Source organism: Somniosus microcephalus, chromosome 10 (assembly GCF_052327205.1).
Source record: "Somniosus microcephalus isolate GS21.2 chromosome 10, FLI_Smic_1.0, whole genome shotgun sequence".
NCBI lineage: Eukaryota > Metazoa > Chordata > Chondrichthyes > Squaliformes > Somniosidae > Somniosus > Somniosus microcephalus.
In genome coordinates this window covers 147,587,734-147,609,454 of record NC_140996.1, presented here as the reverse complement: position 1 = coordinate 147,609,454, position 21,721 = coordinate 147,587,734, and the positions used below count along the sequence as shown (strand labels likewise).

At 45.1% G+C, this 21,721-nt stretch overlaps 2 protein-coding genes across 2 annotated transcripts in view; both read right to left on the bottom strand.

Annotated features, from left to right (window-relative positions):
* Positions 1–32: 32 nt before the first annotated feature.
* rpl31 (ribosomal protein L31) lies at positions 33–9,884 on the bottom strand. Its single transcript, XM_085998940.1, has 5 exons — positions 9,753–9,884; positions 9,238–9,344; positions 5,302–5,427; positions 1,243–1,355; positions 33–102 (listed from the first exon to the last, which is right to left on the bottom strand). The coding sequence occupies exons 2-5, from the start codon at positions 9,342–9,344 to the stop codon at positions 71–73; spliced, it is 378 nt and encodes a 125-aa protein (XP_085855066.1). The 5' UTR covers positions 9,753–9,884; the 3' UTR covers positions 33–70.
* Positions 9,885–14,840: 4,956 nt separating this feature from the next.
* LOC147111741 (neuronal PAS domain-containing protein 2-like) overlaps positions 14,841–21,721 on the bottom strand; it is a 214,086-nt gene continuing 207,205 nt past the window's right edge. Inside the window, exons 20-21 of the mRNA XM_085998936.1 lie at positions 19,110–19,293; positions 14,841–16,322 (exon numbers count right to left, since the gene is read on the bottom strand). Of these exons, the coding sequence (XP_085855062.1) occupies positions 16,173–16,322; positions 19,110–19,293 (334 nt within the window). The 3' untranslated portion in view covers positions 14,841–16,172. The remainder of the gene's footprint in view (positions 16,323–19,109; positions 19,294–21,721) is intronic.

Below are 21,721 nucleotides of genomic sequence, written 5' to 3'. Positions count from 1 at the left end.
CTGTGCAATTTGTAAAAAAAACACTAGACAAGTCACTTTTTGCAGTTTATTTTAACAAAACATTTACATTTCAGTTTTCATCAACATTGACCGTCTGCAGCCCTGTAAAATAAAATGTGTATATAGTTTAGATATCCAGAATCTCAGTTACATCAAGCTTCAATAAGTCACTCTAACGTAGTAGCTTATCTAACAGACAATTCCCTGCTCTGGGAACTTGTTATCCAGTAAGCCTGTCTCAGATCCCATGCTAGTAGGCCAATGTTTTAACTATTAAGATTGACTTCAAGTTCCCTGTAACATTCTCAATCCAACATTGCCTACAACTTGGAGCATTTCAAACAGTTTTTTGAGCAGCTTAGGCCTGCTAACAGCATTGAAAGAAAAAACCTACAAAGTACATCCAAGCTGCATTTGATTGATGTAGATTTTACTACTGCAGATCTTAGTATAATTTATATTAAAATATTACCTTTAAACTAAACTTAGCTCCCTGTCTTAAATGCCACACAATAGCAGGACTAGGAAATCTAGATTTAAAATGCAAGTCAAGCTTTTATCTAATAAATTCATTTAACATTACAGCAGTGATGGTCCTATTTATTTAGGAGCAGCAGGGGTTAGTTTCTGGGGTCCAGCACTTTCTGGTAATCTCAGCCAGTGTGATTGGCAGGCCACTTGGTCCCTGTGAAGCCAGTAAGTAAAACTTGATCTGTATGGGGCTTTGTTATGGTTCCAGACCATTCTATCTTATGACTAGAGAGAGCAGTAAAGTAAATCTTCTGGTCTTAAGGCACAAAGGATTCACTTAGAAAGCCAGCCTGACTATCTAGAGCAGACATGAAATTTATAACAATTGGATTGATGCAGTATTCACACTTTGTTTCTACAAATGACATGTGCAGCATTGAGCCTAGAAGTCAATACAGCAGATTTGTCTGTAACCTGAATGTTACAACCCAATCTAAAAACATAAAATGCCATGACTGAGTTACTGAGTTGATTAGCATACTGATGTGACATACACTGCACTCATCAGCTGATGGCACAGGTATTCCCCTTGACAAGGTGAAGATCTGCATTCTGCTGCTCCATGGCATGTTGGTATTTCTATAAATGACCCAAGAAAAAGCCACTCGCACCTTAATTGGAAGTGTGATAATAGGATTAGCACAAGTTATTCCACACTTCAATTTGGGCCATAGGCAATTAAGCAAATTTTTAAGCGTTGCATCATCTCACCTTTGTAGGATGTGACAGGAACATAGGTTACCAACGTGTAGAGTTTGTTAGGAGAGTCCTCATCCTCATTGCGTTTTCTGGATAAACGCACACGAATGCGATATGGAACATTCCTGTAAAAAGATGTGTAATGGAAACGTGTATCAACTGCTGTATTGGCGTAGTCCATATTAGGATGGGAAAGGGCAGGCAGAAATTTGAAAATAAGTTTTTAAGCTTGCTACCTAATGCAAGAGATCTAAACAAATCAATTTTAGATTACCAGTAAAACATGCCATATAATCATGTAATTGGATTAGGTTTTAGTTTGTTTTCAGTGGGGGAGGGAGTAAAAACGATCACTACCAAATGCCAGTTTGTGTCATATCCCATTGATCTAAGCAGCAGTTTACAGTCCATTCAAATCAGAGCCAAGAGTGAAGTGCTGATCCCAGGACCATCTATAAATCATTCACTGCACTGGTTAATCCTTCCTACAAAAAAAAATCTGCAACTGCTTTGAAAATTGTTGTTCAGCAATGTTTGTGAGCTTCATAAACAAATTTCTAAATTACCCAGTACTGCAACTTACAAATATCAAAGGATTCAACAAAATTAGCACCAGTCAACAGTAATACAAAATCAAAGGGGGATAAAATATTAAACTACAAAATTCCAAACCTATCCACATGTGCAACATCAGAACTAGAACTATTGTTACAAATGTCCATCACAAACAAAATTTGATGCACTATAAAATGGCAATGCTAATTTTGTTTAGGAGCTGCACAATTCTACAAGTTCACTATCCAAAATGCGTTCTCAACCCCTAATCTTCAGATGGGGGTGGATCATTTGAAATCATCGTGTGTGTGTATAATGACTTTTACAAGCCATACCCAATCTTAATGGTACTAATATTTCAATTTTGTTAGAACAGTTATCTCAACAATACACAGTGCTCCTATATAGCACCCTTCATGACCTCAATGTCCCAAAGCACTTTACGTGTAGTCACCATTGTAATGTAGGAAATGTGGCAGCCAATTTGCGCACAGCAAGCTCCGACAAACAGCAATGTGATAATGACCAGAGCAACTGTTTTTAGTGATGTCGATTGAGGGATAAATATTGGCCAAGACACTCCCCTGCTAGTCTTCAAAATAATGCCATGGGTTCTTTTACGTCCACCTGAGAGCAGACGGGTCCTCAGTTTAACATCTCACCCAAAAGCGCATTGCATAATTAAAGGGAAGAGAGAGGTAGGATGCAAAACTTGAGATTTTTCAAAGCAGGAAGAGATGACCAGATGCAGGAACTGTGTGGAGAATTCAGACAGAAGGACTGTAGTGATTGAATGAGCAGCTGCTGATGAGGGGCAAGAAATCCAGTCAAGAGAAGCAGGTGGTGCATGCAAGAAAATCACTAATAGAATTGAAAAGAGGAACATGGAGCAAGTGCAGCTTTAGGAGGACATGGGTGAGTAAGGATAAAAGCCAGAGCAGACGTATGTGTTGATGCTTGCGGAAGGGAGACTAGTAGGGCATTTGAGAAATCAAGCTTTTGAAGTGAAGGTGGCATTGACTAAGGTTTCGGCAATAGGAGAAGGATGGGGCAAGGTAGCCAATGTTGCAATGGGGAAAGAAATGGCTTTGGAGCAGATGGGGGAGAGAAGGACACTGATCTCTCAGGCAAGCAAGATGCCACAGTTCTGCACTTTTTGACTCTACTTGAGAGAGTATCTGGGGAAGTTGATTGGCTTGATGGAAACAACTAGGAGCTTGTTAGAAGTTTTAATATCTGAGTCTTTGAAATCAGAAGTCAACTTGATTGTGGCATCAATGGAAGAGGCAGCAAGGTACAGCTGATGTCAACTAATATAGATAAAATACTATCAAAAACTAAAATGAACAAAGATTGACAGCAAGGCGTTTTCTATAAAATGTGTGACCTTCAAGTATGTATCAGTCTTTGGTATTTACCTAAAAATTCAGTGTTTCATGTAGCAACAGGACAAAATTAATTGGCACTTTGAAAACTATGGGTTAATAAATTAAAGCCAGCACAGATGTTAATGGCAAATTGGGTTTGACTAACTTGCGTTCTTTGAAGTAACAGAGGGTAGTGTAGACACTAGAGAGATACCGCAAAATTAAAGCGGCATTGGCTGTGAGACTGAAAGCAGAGTAGTGGCGCGCGTTTGTTTTTCAGAGGGAAGTTTATAGTGATGTTCCCCAGGGGTCGGTATTAGGACGAGCAAGACTTGGCTATACAGGGCATAATTTCAAAGTTTGCATATGATTGATTTAAGGAAATTGGCAAAAGACGGGCCAAAATTATGTAGCAAGTTATAATCTGGAATGCACTGCCTGAAAGGGTGGTGGAAGCAGATTCAATAGTAACTTTCAAAAGGGAATTGGATATACTTGATGGACAGAGTAGGGGAATGGGATTAAATTGGATAGCTCTTTCAAAGAGCAGGCACAATGGCCTCTGTGCTGTATAATTCTATGATAGTTGTTGCCAATATGACAACTACAAAAATGGAAGTCGACGGCTTCTCCCAATAAAAAGTAACTCAGTTACACTGTACCATAATCAGTGTACATAAGGAATAGACCACTTGGCCCCTCGAGCCTGCTCCACCATTCAATAAGATCATTGCTGATCTAGGGCTCAAAGCCACTTCCCTGCCCGCTCCCCATAACCCTTCACTCCCTTATCTTACAAAAATGTGTCTATCTCCACTTTAAATGTATTTAATGACCCAGCCTCCACAGCTCTGGGGCAGAGAATTCCACAAATTTACAACCCTCAAGTTGTTCCTCCTCATCTCAGTTCTAAAAGGGCGACCCTTTATTCTGAGACTGTCCCCACGAGGGGAAGCATCTACCCTGGCGAGCCCCCTCAGTATCTTGTATGTTTCGATAAGATCACCTCTCATTCTTCTAAATGCCAATGAGTATAGGCCCAGCCTGCTCAACCTTTCCTCATAAGTCAAACTGTAGAACTGGATACGATTGTAGAGTACCTACAGTGCTGGATTTGTTTACTTGAATTATACACCAACAAAATGACAGCATTGTAGACTGCAGTATGTCCATACATTCAATAAATAACCAACCAGCTCTATGATGAATACGCCTGGGTCCAACTAATGCTTCCTGGAGTGGTGATCGGAATGAAAGAATCACCACCAGGGACCTGCAACCACATCTACTATGCAACCTCTGTAGAGGTATGCTCGCAGGTCAGTGATCCAATCAAAACTGGTGGGGTTGGGGGCATTTTTCTTTAAATAAAAATATTGGTTATTGTGCTGCAAAGTTACTGCCATGGCAGCTTTATAATTCCTCTCAATCATCTGCCAATGCAAATCCCATTGAAAATTGATAGCACAATAATTCAAAAGCCAAAATGTTCAATAAAACTTATATTGCATGCTTGTGTCTGAAAGTTAAAACAGATCCAATCCAGGGCAAGTCCCTTTACACCAGACTTCTACCCAAGGTAACTAACTCAAAGCTAAGAATGCACAGCTAGTTCTACACTAGAATACCTAATAGCATTACACAGCCCAAATATGATCTTTAATATCAGGTGAGCAAAAAAGGTACAGCTACACTCAACTGCAACAAAATCAGATCTCACGAATACCCTACTAGTAGTTCGGGCACAAACAATACAACGTCCAGTTCTATCAATGGACAGACATTTCCTTAATATAATAATCAGTCAAACCCAAATTTAGATACAAGCCTCTATACAGAAAGTGTTGCAGGGAATAACAGCTGGTCTAACCAGCACAATCTGTTTTATGAAGAGAGTTAAATGTATCAAAATATTTGGTCTGATTTTCACCTTTGACAAAAGCACCAAAACAGCAACAAGCAGAAAACCAGCAAGTTGAACATCCTTCGGTCTTTGGTGGCCATCATTTGATTGGGCAGCATCACCAAAAGTTTTTTCATAAAACCATTGGAAGTACAAGTGATTGGTTTCGCACACACCAGGTGACCGAGCCACCACTAAAAAAACAATTGAACTCTGTCAAGAAATTATCTGCTGCTAGTGACATACCTTACACCTTTAGCCCAAACAGCCTTGTTCAGGCGAGTATCAATGCGAACATCAGGAGTACCCATTTCCTTCACTGCAAATTTACGGATCTCCTTAATGGCACGAGGAGCACGTCTCTTAAAACCCCTTAAAAAAAAAATTCCAAGTTACTATTTTGCCAATCACAGCGCCCACATTCTTGAAACGTTAAATCCTAATATACACACTACAACGGTTTTACAGATCAGATTTCAAAAAATTCCACCCCCTAAATCCTGCAACATTTCTTCACAGAAACCTCTGTGCTGCCCATGTTCTTTTGTGAAAAACTGAACTAACTACTTTAGATCAAACACAGCAGACACAAGATTAGCAGATAAACTCATTCATAATCAAAAAATGAAATAAAATTGGGTCTCCTGATGGCTCATTTGGCAAACCGAGCATGGAGACAGTCCCAGGTTCAATTTTTAATCTGCGTTTAGTTAGCTGATCTCAGTAGAGAAGCAGTGGCAGCATTACAATTACTCTTGGTGCCCTGATCGCGCTCTGGTATCAAGATGCAAACAGAACACAGTTGTGTTGCAGCCGCCAGTCCCAATATGTACTACTAGCTGAAGTGCCCGGCGGTGCCGAGGCTTTTTCGAGGGAATGTTGTTGGAAGAGAGAGAGCGACTGGGGGGGAAGAGAGGGGGGAAGAGAGGGAGGGGCGGAGCGGAGGGAGGGCGGCGGGCCCCCCCCCCCCCCGGGAGGTGAAGACCGGCGATTGCGCGCGCAGCAGGAGCTGAGACGCGGCGTGTCTCTCGGCCGGCGGGCCCGGTTGCCAGGGCAACCGTGACGCTGACCAAGCCAGAGAGAGACGCCGCGTCTCAGCTGCTCCTGCTGCGCGCGCGCCCCCCCCCCCCCTTGAGGGTCACGGCCGCCCCCTCCCCCCGAGGTGAAGACCGCCGATTGCGCCCGTTGCCAGGGTAACGCTGGACGCTCAGCAAGCCCCGGCAGAGAGAGACGTCTCCGCTCCTGCTGCGCGCACACCCTAGCGGCGCTGGGCTGAGGCTCGGCCCTCCAGCCTTCGAGTGGGGCCGGGAGGTGCCTAGCTCGGGCGTGGGTGCGGAGGAGATGCCGAGGCTTCTAGGCCTACCTGGGGAAAGGTAGGAAAATTAATGAGATTAGATAAGTTAATTACTTTCTAAATCATTTTTTTTTTATGTGTTTTAAAAGCAACGTTTTTTTTTAAGACGCAGAAAGCGGGAAAAAGAAAGGAAAAGTTTGGAATCAAGATGGCGGCGACTCACCTCGGTTCAGAACGATAAAGCCCGGCCACACGCGCACCGATTGGCCCGGCGGCACACGCCAGCAACCCGGCGTACGATTGGTCGAGCTCGAGGTCACTCTGTCGCTAATGAGCGGAATGTTGAAGGTTTTTGGGATACCGCGGGCGCAATTTTAGCCCGGCCGAAACGTAAATACGCTTAAAACCGTCTCGGAAGCGTAAGCTTTCTTTGGAGGTAACGCGCGCATAGGTACGCCCTGTAACTTTCGAGTGCATACCCGCAACGCACACGCGATGATAGACAGACAGACAGATAGAAAGACAGAAGTACCGATTTATATATATATAGATAAATATTGTTAATGGCAGCAGTGGGCAAACAATTGATTAAACATTGGGAAAACTGAAGACGTTGTCATCTTCACCCGCCACGAACTCCGTTCCCCTCCCTGACGCAGTCTCAGGCTGAACCAGCTTGTTCACAACCTCGACGTCCTATGTGGCCACGAGCAGAGCTTCTGACCCTATATCGTCCCCACCACCAAGACCGCCTACTTCTACCTCAGTAACGTCATTGCCCCAGCCTCAACCCATCTACTGCAGAAACCCTCATCCATGCTTCTGTTACAGCCAGGCTTAATTATTCCAATGCTTTCTTGTCTGACCTATCTTCCATAAACTTGTGTTCATCCAAAACTCTACTACCCATATCTTCAAACTCACAACAAATCCTGTTCCCCAATCACCTCACTGACCTACATTGGCTCCTGGTCCACCAAAGCCTCATTTTTAAAATTCTCATCCTCCTATTCAATCCCCACCACATATGGTCTCGCCGCTCCCTGTCTCGATAAGCTCCGAGAACTCTGTGCCCCTCCAATTCTGACTTCTTACACAACGCCTGGTGACTGCGCCTTCATCCATCTAACCTTAAGTTCTGGAATTCCCTCCCTAAACCTCTCCACCTCAATCTGCTTCTTTAAGCTAATCTTTTTGACCAAGCTTTTAGTCACTTGTCCTAACGTTTCCTTCTTTGGCTCTGTGTCAATCATTGACTACATTCCTGTGAAAAGCCTTTTGCTACATTAAAGGTGCTATATAAATACTAATTGTTGTAGTAGCAGTTTGATTACATGTACACTGCAAACATAGAAGATAGGAACAGGTGTAGGCCATTCGGCCCCTCGAGCCTGCTCCGCCATTCAATGCGATCATGGCCGATCATCCAAATTCAGTACCCGGTCCCTGCTTTCTCCCCATACCCCTTGATCCCTTTAGCCTTAAGAAATATATCCAACTCCTTAAATATATTTAATGAATTGGCCTCTACTGCCTTCTGTGGTAGAGAATTCCACAGGTTCACCACTCTCTGGGTGAAGAAATTCCTCCTCATCTCTGTCCTAAATGGCCTACCCCTTATCCTTAGACTGTGACCCCTGGTTCTGGACTCCCCAGACATCGGGAACATCCTTCCTGCATCTAGTCTGTCCAGTCCTGTCAGAATTTTATAAGTTTCAATGAGATCCCCTCTCATTCTTCTAAACTCCAGCGAGTACAAGCCCAATCTCTCCTCATAAGTCATTCCTGCCATCCCAGGTATCAGCCTGGTGAATCTTAGCTGAACTCCTTCCATGGCAAGAACATCCTTCCTCAGATAAGGCGACCAAAACGGCACACAATACTCGAGATGTGGTCTCACCAAGGCCCTGTACAACTGCAGCAAGACATCCTTGTTCCTGTACTCAAACCCTCTCGCTACAAAGGCCAACATACCATTTGCCTTCTTAACCGCCTGCTGCACCTGCATGCTTACCTTCAGCGACTGGTGCACAAGGACACCCAGGTCTCGTTGCACTTCCCCTTCTCCCAATCTATTGCCATTCAGATAATAATCTGCCTTCCTGTTTTTGCCACCAAAGTGGATAACCTCACATTTAACCACATTATATTGCATCTGCTATGCTTTTGCCCAACCTATCCAAATCATCCTGGAGTTTCTCAGCATCCTCCTCACAGCACATACGCCCACCCAGCCTTTGTCATCTGCAAATTTGGAGATATTACATCTAGTTCCCTTGTCTAGATCATCATGAATGAATATATATATTGTGAAAAGCTGGGGTCCAAGGACCGAGCCCTGCGGTTCCCCACTAGTCACTGCCTGCCACTCGGAAAAAGACCCGTTTATTCCAACTCTTTGCTTTCTGTCTGCCAACCAGTTCTCTATCCAAGTCAATAACTTGCCCCCAATCCCATGTGCCTTAATTTTACACGCTAATCTCTTATGCGGGACCTTATCAAAAGCCTCCTGAAAGTCCAAATACACCACATCTACTGGTTCTCCCTTATCTATTTTACCAATTCCAAACGGAACCAATGTCATTTACAAAAGTGGTCAGAAACCCATGACTTTCCTGTACCACTGTCTGCTTCTTGCAAATCATCCTGCCAGCACTCCAAAAGCAAGGCCAGAGAGCCAGCTTTTGGGTGTGACCTGGATACCAGGCAACCGCTACCACCACAATAGAGGTCACTGGGTCTCTAATCATACTCCTTAAATAACACGGAAACCTGGACGGTGCACTTATTGAAAATAGGATTCCTTATAGGAACTTGCAGACACGAAAATTATATTTTCTGCCAATTCATCGGGCTGGCCCCAGAGTTCAAAACAAAACTTTACTTACACTCCATGGATACGTTTGTGTACATTTATTGTATATTCCCTCGTAACCACCTCGTTGATGGCAGAACGGCCCTTCTTTTTCTCTCCACCTTTCTTAGCAGGAGCCATCTGTGAACAAGGAAATAATTCAGACCCGATTAGATCTGGTGAATTGGACAAGTTCACAGAATACACACATCCAGCAGCAGCGGATTCAACTCTGGATGTACATCGGAACCAGCGGTCACCCGTTCACCGAGCTCCACCCCATCCTCGGTGCGGCCGGTGCTGCTGACCCCAGACCCGAGTCCGTGCTCCGGCCCGAGTCACGGCAGAAACAGCGGGACATCCTTCCCACCAAACCGAGTCGGGGGCTGCTCTTTATTCGCCCCCCAGTAAAATCTACCAGTGGCGGCCGATACTGGGCCCGGGCCTGTCTCAGACACTCATCAGAATTTAACCCTCCAACAGTCGGGGGAGGAAATGGGCGCGGGAGAAAGTTGCCCTCGCTGTACGGATCCGCTCCGCTCACATTACCCCGGTCTGTGAGCGATAATCCGGCCGGATGGGTTCGGATTGCCGCGGCCCCGCTCAGCGGCTCCTACTCACTCGGTAAAATGTCGGAAAGGAAGGAGCGATGCATTGTGGGGGTCACTAAGGGTCGGTCTGGGGGGAGCTCTTCCGGGGCAGCAGGCGCTCTGCGCGCGTTGCACCATGGGTCTTTACCGCAACCTCCCGGCTTCCAGTCGCCGCAGCAACGCTTGGGCTGATGGCTGCTGAACAGCATCACCTTGCTTCAGAGGCCAAACGAAACGCTGTCAGGCGGTGTGTGTAATCCCACCTCACAACCCCAGGAGTGCCCAGTCTCCCCCTCCCCAACCCCAGCAGTGCCCAGTCTCACCAACCCCAGGAGTGCCCAATACTTGAAAAGGAAAAATATGCTGGGCTATGGGGAAGGAGACGGGGAGTGGGAGGGGAAGACTGGGCACTCCTGGGGTTGGGAGGGGAGACTGGGCACTCCCGGGGTTGGGAGGGGGAGACTGGGCACTCCTGGGGTTGGGGAGATTGGGCACTCCTGGGGTTGGGGAGACTGGGCACTCCTGGGGTTGGGGAGACTGGGCACTCCTGGGGTTGTGAGGGAGGTGGAGGGGAGACTGGGCACTGCTGGGGTTGGGAAGACTGGACACTGCTGGGGTTGAGGTGGGATTCCACACACACACCGCCTGACAGCGTTTCGTTTGGCCTCTGAAGCAAGGTGATGCGGTTCCCCTTCGCCTGGCATCTTCCCGTGCAAGCGCAGGAGATGTAACACCTGCCCCTATACCTCCCCCCTTCCCACTGTCCAGGGCCCCAAACACCCCTTCCAGGTGAAACAGCGATTCACTTATACTTCTTGCAATTTAGTATACTGTATTCGCTGCTCACGATGCGGTCTCCTCTACATTGGGGAGACCAAACGCAGATTGGGTGACCGCTTTGCGGAACACCTCCGTTCAGTCCATAAGGGTGACCCCGAGCTTCCGGTTGCCTGTCATTTTAATTCACCGCTCCATTCCCACTCGGACCTCACCGTCCTTGGCCTCTTGTATTGTTCCACGAAAGCTCAACGTAAACTCGAACAGCAAATCATCTTCCGATTAGGCACTTTGCAGCCTTCCGGACTCAATATCGAGTTCAATAATTTCAGATCATAACCTCGGCCCCTATTACTTTTTTCCTTTTAATTTTTTCCACCCCTTTGGGTCCTTTTTTTCTCCCCCCCCCCCCCTTTCCTTTTGTTTCTCTCTCTCACCTGGCAGCTGTCCTTATCCTGCCAGTACACTTCACACCTAATCTCAGCTGCCTTTTGTCTCCACGGGCCCATTACCATCTCATCTGGCTTCGCATACCTTTTATTGTCCCTTTTTCTTCTTTTGTTCGATCGCAGCTTTGCCTTCGATCTTTTTATTTTCTTTCCAGTTTTGAAGAAGGGTTTCAACCCGAAACGTCAACTCAAATTTCTCTCCACGGATGTTGCCTGACCTGCTGAGTTTTTCCAGCATTCTCTGTTGTTATTTTGGGGAGTCGGACTAATTGGATAACTCTTTCAAAGAGCCGGCACAGGCAGGATGGGACGAATGGATTTCTTCTATGATTCTAGAATTTGAAGAGAGCCTTTGAACAACCGCAATTGCTGGAAACTTGCATTTGTAACTTGGGGGCGGGGCCAGTATTATGGGAGGGAGCGACAGATGCTCTTAAAAGCTAGAGATTTGGGTGTATTGTAATTGTGTGTGTAACTCACACCCAAAATTCCACAATCTTTTAGGCCACGTATTTGCTTTGTGCCCTGATTGGCCGCGTCTCTGAGCTCAAATACGTAGGAAATTCCAGGACACTAAGGGCTCGATTTTACTAGCCGTGAGGAGATGGGTTTGGGGGCGGGTCTGTAGCGGAAATCAGAAAAAATGGCTAGACACCCAACCCGCCTCCATCTCGCCCCCACCCGACTTTTGTGAGTGTCTGTTCAGCTGCTCCCAAACTGACCCAACTGGAACCAGTAGGACAGGTAGTTAAGGCAGTTAACAGCCTGTTAACTGCCTTGTGCTAATCATATTTTGATAGTGGTTTCCCATTTTCGTGCTTCTGTTTCCTGACTTGTCAGAAACAGGCCAGGTTCAAGGAGACGAGTTGCTGGAGGCTGACATTCAAATGCAATAACTTTGCTGTTGTAGGGATGGGATAAGACTTTGCACATCTACTGACCTTGTGACTGTTCAAGCTGATATCCACCTGCAGTGTGACCTGAGTGGAATAATTTCAGGCCACTTCAACTGTGCGCTTGCAAGCTTGTTGCCTCAAATGAAATCTATAGCAAGGGGATGAGAAAAATTTATGTCCTCATCCTGGTCCTCATAATCGGAGGAGCAGCAGCCGTGTGGCTCAGCGCAGATCTTCCTGGGAAGAGGGGGAGGAGGACGAGGGGCTCCTTTGTGTGCCCAGTTGTGACCAATGCAGCATCCCTCCAGTTCACTGCTGCCCATCAAGCAGGGTATGCACACTGCCATGCAACATTAGCATAAGCTTACTCTTCAACCATAGATGGCTACCATATGGCTCTGTAATTGTAGGCGACATTTGTCCAACGTCTTACATCATCTCTGCTATACCTGGTTATTTCCTATCACTTTCACCATCAGCATTACAAAAGCAAGTCGCCCTGAGCCCTCAATGCGCTTTTGTCATTTCCTAGAACACATAGGCCACACAATCAACTGTTTGCCATAATTTTTCTTTTACACATGACAAAAGGATCATAAACCAACAAGTCAGAAAAAAAAGACAAAACACCCACGTGAGCTTAATCTTTCTCTTATGTGTGCTTCTACCTGGTGCTTCCCTTGTGGCTTCAGCAGATGTAGAGGCACCTTGCTGACTAGGATGCTGTGCCTGCTTAGACGCCTTTGGCGGGTGTCCTCTGGGTTTGGGAGCCTGGGCTCTTCAACAATCTGCTCTTCCTGCGCTGTGCAGGGGCTGGAACGGTGGAATGGCCATCTCAGTTGTCTCCGCAAAGTGGGTCTCTGACCGAGGGCTCCGCAGTGGCATGGTCGTGTGAGCGCTATGAGAGGAGCCCACACAGCTTGTGTCCTGCCAACAACATCCCTCTCATGGGTCAGCCGCACCTCAGTGTTGGCAAGTGGCTGGAGAGCACCTTGCTGCACTTCAGGGGGACCACGAGGACCTGTATCTGCACTGGCAGTCCTCGTAACAAGGACGTCCATGAAGCTCTGGTCCCTCTGCTCAATAGCTGCCCATCGCGCCTCCAGAGATGACATTCTATTTTGAACAGTCACATTTTCCTGACTGGCGACTTATTTCCTCCATGGCGGTAGCCAGCATTTCCATGGAGGTATCAGCCTTTCCACGGAGGTTTCTATCCTATCCATGGTGGTGCGTTCATGTGCCATTGCCTCCACCACGGCAGTGTTGATATTAGAGATGGACTCCTCCATTCTATCCACACTTGCACTAACCCTGGAGGCAAACCCTTTCAGAGTTCCTGTATTTCCCGAGACACTCTTTTTCTGGATGGCCCCAGAGGCACAGGGTCGACATGCAGCTCAGCAGAGCTAGGAGAGTCCTGCGACTTCCGCTGAGGCCTCTCCACTGCTGTCGCTGTCCACCATCTGCTGATGCTCACTAGTGCGCTGTGTTAGACCAGGTGGCAACACTACTCTAACTCACGAAGGCCCCACCGAGGTGAGCGTTTCTTCGCTAATGCTGGGTGCGCTGAGTCCTGGTGACGCTGCTCCCTCAGAGGCTTCAGGTTCCTCTGAGGAGTCGTCTGGCTCTTCATCCTGGACCGTGGGGAGGGGGGCGCTCGATGAATCTATGGGTGAGTAAAGGCATGATTTAGACATCTGATATTGATGTAGCAGAAACATCCTTTTGACCAGATGATACAACGTGATTCTCTATGAACATCATATGCCACTGCAGTCAATCACTAAATGTCAATGAGAGGGATGAAACTCTATTATGTCACCAGTTTCCTCTAGTGTGCCCATCTCTCCATCGCCCACTTCCAGATCCTCACCACCTCCAACAATTTTGTATGCAGCCTCCTCAGGACTGGTTAATGTGGCTAGGGTAGGTGTACCTCCTCCAGTCAGTGCTCTCTCCCTCTTATTGTGGGCTATCTTTTCCTACAAGGAGGGACACAAGCGGAGTTTCAACCACAGTGATGGAGCGAGTGTGAAGATTCCCTACCATAGAAGCTTTGAGGGAGACGAAGATGGGGTAAGGTGCCAAGCGGAAGCTAGCTCCCAGTGCGTTGTTAGTAGTTGTCACTGCATGACAGTGAGAGCAAGTCTAAGGGGTGCATAGGCAGGATGCTGAAGTGATTCAGTGCAGAGTCAGAGATGGATAGGTAAGGGTGCAAGTGAAGTAAGGGTAAGGTGGTATGTGGAGGAGCAGGCTTACAACACAGAGTGCTGGTGATGAGAAGGGAAGCAGATTGAAGGTAAGTGTGATGGGATACTCACTTTTGATGTCCACACAAGATCATTAAACCTTTTTCGGCACTGGATCCATGAACGTGAACATATATGGACCTTGCGCTGACCTCCTCAGCAATGCGCAGCCAAGCTGCCTTGGCCTGCTCAGGAGGTTTCCTCTGGCCATCAGGAGGGAAGAGAATCCCCCTGCGTCCTCTGACAGCATCCACAAGAGCATGGAGGGACTCATTATTAAATCGAGGAGCTGCCTTGCCTCTGGAAGAAGTCATTGTGGATAGATCAATCTCACTGAGTAGAATCATAGAAAGTTACAGCACGGAAGGAGGCCATTTTGGCACATCGTGTCTGTGCCGGGGGAGTATCAGAATGCAGAAGAGAAAGGCTTAGGCTGAATGGCAGCTTTAAAACCAGCTGCTATGATGACATCATCAGAGACGGCACTCATTGGACCAGCCAGCGCGCCCCAATGAAATCAACAAACTCATTAAATCAAAATTGGACATCAGCAGCTGATCCCGCCCACCATGCAACCCGACTCCAACCTGCCTCGGGAATTAAAATCAAGCCCTAAGTGTATTTGTGAGGAACATAGGTGTAAAGGTGTACAACTTACACTGTGGGACGTATATCAACGATTTCTACTATTTATTACAAAATGGTCACTGACAAAAAGCAAATATGAAATGGATTAATGCATTTTATACAAAATTAGATTAAAATCCACTTTTGTTCCAAAGAATCATTTATACAGAAATAACTCGTATATTACAGTATCTGTATCATAGACAATTCCTTCCTCACTTTTTACTTAGAGATTTTTATGTAACAAATACAGCTTTAACAAAACATACAAATCAGAAAAAGTGCATGTCTCTGAAAATCATACATCACAAAGTAAACATTTTTCTTTTAAATGTCCAGTATTGTAGAACTGGTCCTTTTCAATTAATGATTGTTCTATTAAAGGTAGAATGAAGAACATCCCACAGGGCTGGAAAGATTTGGCCAAAGTATGTGTCCTTGAGGGGGCCGAGTAGCATACCAGCTGTCAGATTGTCAGAAATGTGCCAATTTTGCAATTTAGCACAGGGAATTGTAAAATATATGTTCAGTACATAACAGGAACAAGGTTACATTGCAAACATAAAAGCTGAGTTTGTGCAAAAAGACAAGTGCATCTTTCTCAGTTTCTCATAATGCTTGAATCCTCTTGTGCTGCAGTTTGCAATCAGTTGATAACAGCAAATTTAGAAAGGGCAAAAGGAATCACAGGCCAGCTCGTTACATCTGTTCATATAAAGGGGTAATTTCCTGACTTTATACTTTTGATGGGGAAATTTGTCCAGTAAGAGTGCACATTGAAAACCCTGGCACACACACGGCTTTCTAACCATTTAAATTAATGGTTGGAAAATCTTGTGAAGAGCACCAGAATTTCTGAAATGCACTGCTGACAGGCAAGTTTTCTTCCAGCCAAACAAAGTTAGAAAATTACTGCCATTATGTATAAAAAAGCCACTGAATTATTTATACTCGGACCATGCTAATGAGTTATATAACAAACTCAATAATCATTTTAAAACATTCATAATACTGCTGCTGTTTCAATAAATTAACCAGCAGATGTAGCCTTCTCTTACTTAAATGATCAGAATTTAAAAATGAGATGAGTCAAAAAACCATTATGCACATACCCTATACCCCTGTAATGCCAAATTGAATGAAGCTTTCAATGTGCCATTCTTTTGCCATTTCCAATGAACAGAGATATAATTAAAACACGTTACAATAATATTTTCTGAAGCTTTATATTTTAATATATCTTATTTGTACCATGCCATGAAAATAGTAAAAGTACAGCACATTAACTGCTAGTTCATTAAACCAAAAGGGTGAACACTGCTTTTAAAAAGGGTTTTAAAGTCTAATTTTCTTCATCACTGAAAGGCTACTGGGGGAGTTAAACATTTGATGATTCAGAGAGGCGCTGTACATGTCTTTTCTGAGGTTGTGGGTGGTATCCCATAATGTCCTGTTGCTGTGGATAAGAAGGAGGGAGTAGGAGCAGCTCTGGTTGTTCACCTTGCAAGGAACTAGATGTCTGTGCTTGCTAGAAATATCAAAACAAATTCTTGAATAGTTTACTTTTACTGACTGCGTAATTGACACATTGTGACTCATGCATCCATCACACAGCAAAGTATCACACTTTAAAAGTCTTGCATGCAAAGTCCATCACTTCTGAAATATCACATGCACACAATAAATCACAACTCAATATCTTTACAAAACTATAAAAAAGAGAAAGAAAGCTAGTATTTCCCAATTGCAGTCAATGGAAAGGAAAATTGGACGGGGCTTAAAACAGGATTTTTTTTTGCAACCATCTTAACAGGAGGATGGAGCCTTGGTTTAACATCTCATCTGAAAGACATCGCCTCTGACACAGTAGTGCACTGAAGTGTCAACTTAAATCGTGTGCTCAAATCCTGGAATGGGGCTTGAACTCACAACCTCCTGACTCAGGTGAGTAATAGTATGTGTGCAGCAAAAAGAGACACACATAGAATCATAACAGCATGGTAGAGGCCATTCAGCCCGCGAGCCCGTGCCAGCTCTCTGCAAGAGCACTTCAGCTAGTCCCAATCCCCTGCCCTTTTCCCGTAACCTGGCAATTTTTTTTCCTTCAGGTACTTATCTAATTCCCTTTTGAAAGCCACGATTGAATCTCCCTCCAACACCCTTTCAGGCAGTGCATTCCAGATCCTAACCACTCGCTGTGTAAAAAAGTTGTTCCTCATGTTGCTTTTGGATCTTTTGCCAATCACCTTAAATCTGTGTCCTCTGGTTCTCGATCCTTCCGCCAATGGGAACAGTTTCTCTCTATCTACTCTGTCTAGATCCCTCATGATATTGAACACCTCTATCAAATCTCCTCTCAATCTTCTCTGCTCTAAGAAGAACAACCCCAGCTTCTCCAGTTTATCCACGTAACTGAGGTCCCTCATCCCTGGAACCATTCTTGTAAATCTTTTCTGCACCTTCTCTAAAGCCTTCACATCCTTCCTAAAGTGCGGTGCCCAGAATTGGACACAATACTCCAGTTGTGCCCAACCAGTCTTTTATAAAGGTTCATCATAACTCTATGTACTTTGTACTCTATGCCTCTATTTATAAAGCCCAAGATCCCGTATTCTTTTTTAACTGCTTTCTCAACCTGCCCTACTACCTTCAACGATTTGTGCACATATACCACCGGTTTCTCTGTTCCCGCACCCCCTTTATAATTGTACCCTTTAGCTCATATTGCCTCTCTTCATTCTTCCTACCAAAATGTATCACTTCGCACTTTTCTGCGTTAAACTTCATCTGCCACGTGTCCGCCCATTCCACCAACCTGTCTATGTCCTCTTGAAACTGGAAAGTACTGTAGTACAAAGGGATCTGGGGGTCCTGGTGCACGAAACTCAAAAAGTTAGTATGCAGGTGCAGCAAGTGATCAAGAAGGCCAATGGAATGTTGGCTTTTATTGCTAGGGGGATAGAATATAAAAACAGGGAGGTATTGCTGCAGTTATACAAGGTATTGGTGAGACCGCACCTGGAATACTGCATACAGTTTTGGTGTCCATACTTAAGAAAAGACATACTTGCTCTCGAGTCAGTACAAAGAAGGTTCACTCGGTTAATCCCGGGGATGAGGGGGTGGTCATATGAGGAGAGGTTGAGTAGATTGGGACTCTACTCATTGGAGTTCAGAAGAATGAGAGGCGATCTTATTGAAACATATAAGATTGTGAAGGGGCTTGATCGGGTGGATGCGGTGAGGATGTTCCCAATGATGGGTGAAACTAGAACTAGGGGGCATAATCTTAAAATAAGGGGCTGCTCTTTCAAAACTGAGATGAGGAGAAACTTCTTCACTCAGAGGGTGGTAGGTTTGTGGAATTTGCTGCCCCAGAAAGCTGTGGAAGCTACATCATTAAATAAATTTAAAACAGAAATAGATAGTTTCCTAGAAGTAAAGGGAATTAAGGGTTACGGGGAGCGGGCAGGAAATTGGACATGAGTCTAGGTTCGGAATGGTCATGGCCCTGTGGGCAGTGGAGCGGGCCCAGGAGCCGTGTAGCCTGGTTCTGCTCCTACTTCTTGTGTTCTAATTCTGTGTTAGATTTCAGGAGATGGTTTTATTCCTGTTCCTGGCTGGGGTGGAGATCGCCTTTACAGAAGGTAAGTACTGTAGAAAATATAGGGACAGAGTGATCTCCTGGAAGAGTTTCGATCGCCTAGATGGGTCGGAGAGGAATTTCCCAGATTTTTTCTCCCAAATTGGCCATTGGGTTTTTTATCTGGTTTTTTGCCTCTCCCGGGAGATCACATAGGTTCGGCTGGGATGGAGAGTGATAGAAGATTTGAGGTTAGGATCAGATCAGCCATGATCTTATTGAATGGTGGAGCAGGCTCGAGGGGCCGATTGGCCTACTCCTGCTCCTATTTCTTATGTTCTTATCCCTATCCTCCTCATTGTTCACTGTACTTCCAAGTTTTGTGTCATCTGCAAATTTTGAAATAGTGCCCTATACACCTAAGTCCAAATTATTAATATATATCAAGAAAAGCAGTGGTCCTAGTACCGACCCCAGACCTCCAGTCTGAAAAACAACCGTTCACCACTACTCTCTGTTTCCTGTCACTTAGCCAATTTAGTCTCCATACTACCACTGTCCTTTTTATTCCATGGGCTTCAACTTTGCTGGCAAGCCTATTATGTGGCACAAACTTATCATGGCATACAGTAAGACAGCAGTAAGACAAAATCTCATCAAATGGACATCAGACTTTTAAACCTAAACACATTTTGGTTGGTTATAACTATAAGATCCTCATCAGGGACCTACCTGTAAGTAGTGTTGTTGCTGCTGTTGAAGTTGCATAGTTTGCTGAGACAGAGATGGCTGTGGTATAGAAAATCCTGGAGCTGTTATTATCTGACCCATAAGCACTGTATTGGAGATCATTGGTACACTATTTCTAACTGGCTGTGGTGCCAAATTTTGGGGCAACTGTTGTCCTTGTGAGTATCTGTTAAGAAACATTTATGCAATTAAATATTGTGTCAATATCAACATAATTAAAATTGCACAAATAACCCACTTTAGATACATATGTTATTTAGTTATTAGCTACACGACTAAATGCCATTTGACTTCAAAGGAAAAGAAAATCGTGTGGAGTGTAAAATAGCCGGTTGATTCGCTGTCGCTGGTTTTTCGCTGGAGACAAAGGTTAAATATACCCTGACTGTGTTGGGATAGCTCTATTAATTTAGAAAACAGCAGGAGTTAGTTTCTAGGAACCTCCACCTTGAGTGGAGGGGTGTGGGGAGAAGCCAGCTAATAGGCAGTTCTACTGGCCAGCCACCAAACAGGGTCAGAAGTCAACTTTTCAACTTCTTGTCTAACTACAAGAGAAAAGAAAGTTGAAGCATGTGTTCCAAGTCAGTGCTAAGAGAGGCAGGTGTTAAGTCCGTGAATGATTGAGACACGGACTAGCAGGAGAGAAACAAACAGAACTTTACTGGTGAAAGGCATAAACGAATCTAACAAAACAGAGGCTCTCTAGCGCCTTTTATACAGGGGTGGTCACTGCCGGTATTGCAGTCTGAGACCAGTTATTCTCTTAAAGGTACATACACAACAATTCCTCCCCTTTTAGATAAACAGTACATAACATTCATTTAACACTAATGATAACGAATTACAATCACAATTACTGTTGCTAGATACATTGGTTAAGTTTAAGCAATTATAAGTTCAGTCTTTGAGGAGGCTTCCTGATTCTGTCTGGATAACGCCTCTTTGGAGTATCAGGTTCTTCTGGCAATGTTGAGTCGAAATCAATGTCATTGTTTGGTTCATCTGCTTCCAATATTACCGGTTCTGCGGTAGCTGCAATTGGAACGTCGATTTCATTACCAGGTGTATCAGATCGTGGTGTGGAGTTGACGTTTTCCAGTGACTCTAGAATCTGGTCAGCATGGCGTCTTACAATGCTCTCCCCAACGTCCACGGTATACATGAGAGGTCCTTCTCGTGTACAAATCGTTCCTGGCTGCCATTTCTCAGTGCGGTAGTCCCGGGCCAAAACTGGTTGACCTATCTTAAAACTCCTGGTCGGCCTTTCATTCATATTCTGAAACTGCCTGTTCTCCACATCTCTTCGGACGTTTGGCTTAACCAAATCCAAGCGGCATCGTAGTCTTCGATTGAAGAACATCATGGCTGGAGTTTGGTTGGTAACCGCATGTGTCGCATTCCGGTAGGCAAACAAGAAGTTGTCCACCTTGTGTTGTAGGGGTATATCTTCATTACACATTGCCTTGATAGCCTTCTTGAATGTTTGGACAAACCTCTCGGCCAATCCATTAGTGGCTGGATGATATGGGGCAGATGTGTAATGCTTAACACCATTGTTCTTTAAGAACCTCCGGAACTCTTCAGACACAAACTGTGGTCCATTGTCAGAGCAAATCTGTTCAGGCAGCCCATTCCTGGCGAATATGGTTCGTAAAACTGCGATAGTTTTTTCCGTGGTGGTTGAGGACATTTTTATTACCTCTGGCCACTTTGAATGTGCATCCACCGCAATTAAAAACATCGAGCCCATGAAGGGACCAGCAAAATCAATGTGCACCCTTTGCCATGGGGATGAGGGCCACTCCCATGGATGCAGAGGAGCTTCTGGTGGGGCATTTTGGACCTTCTGGCATCCTGCACAGCTCTTGGTCATCTCTTCGATTTCTCTATTGATTCCCAGCCACCACACAAACGCTCTGGCTAAGCTCTTCATTTTTATCCCACCCAGATGACCCTCATGAAGCTCATTGAGCACTCTATCCGTCAAGTTAGGTGGAATTACTACTCTGGATCCACACATCAAGGTTCCTCTGCACATTGACAGCTGTTCTCTTCTTGACGAAAATGCTGGCAGCAGTGGTTCGCCATGTGCTGGCCATCCCTTCACCGTTAAATCATAGACCCGTGATAGTGTCGGGTCATTCCGTGTTTCCTTTTCTATGTTTGCATTCGTCACAGGGAGACATTCGACTATGGTCGAGTGGAATAACTCCATTGGATCCACTGCAAGGTCTTCTTCTTCCACCGTCGGCAACGGTAGACGTGACAATCCATCAGCATTTCCATGCTGTCTAGTTCCCCTGTACTCGATGTCATATTGGTGTGCCCCTAGGAAAAGGGACCATCTCTGCAGCCGTTGTGCTGTCATTATCGGTACGCCCTTCTGAGGGGTTGAAAATGGAGACAAGAGGTTGATGATCGGTTAGTAGAGTAAATTTTTGACCGTGCAGATAGTGATTGAACTTCTTCACCCCCCACACTAGGCTGAGGGCCTCTCTGTCAATCTGGGCGTAGTTACGCTCGGCAGAAGTTAACGAGCGTGACGCAAAAGCTATCGGCCTCTCCAAACCATTAAGGAATTTATGTGACAGTAC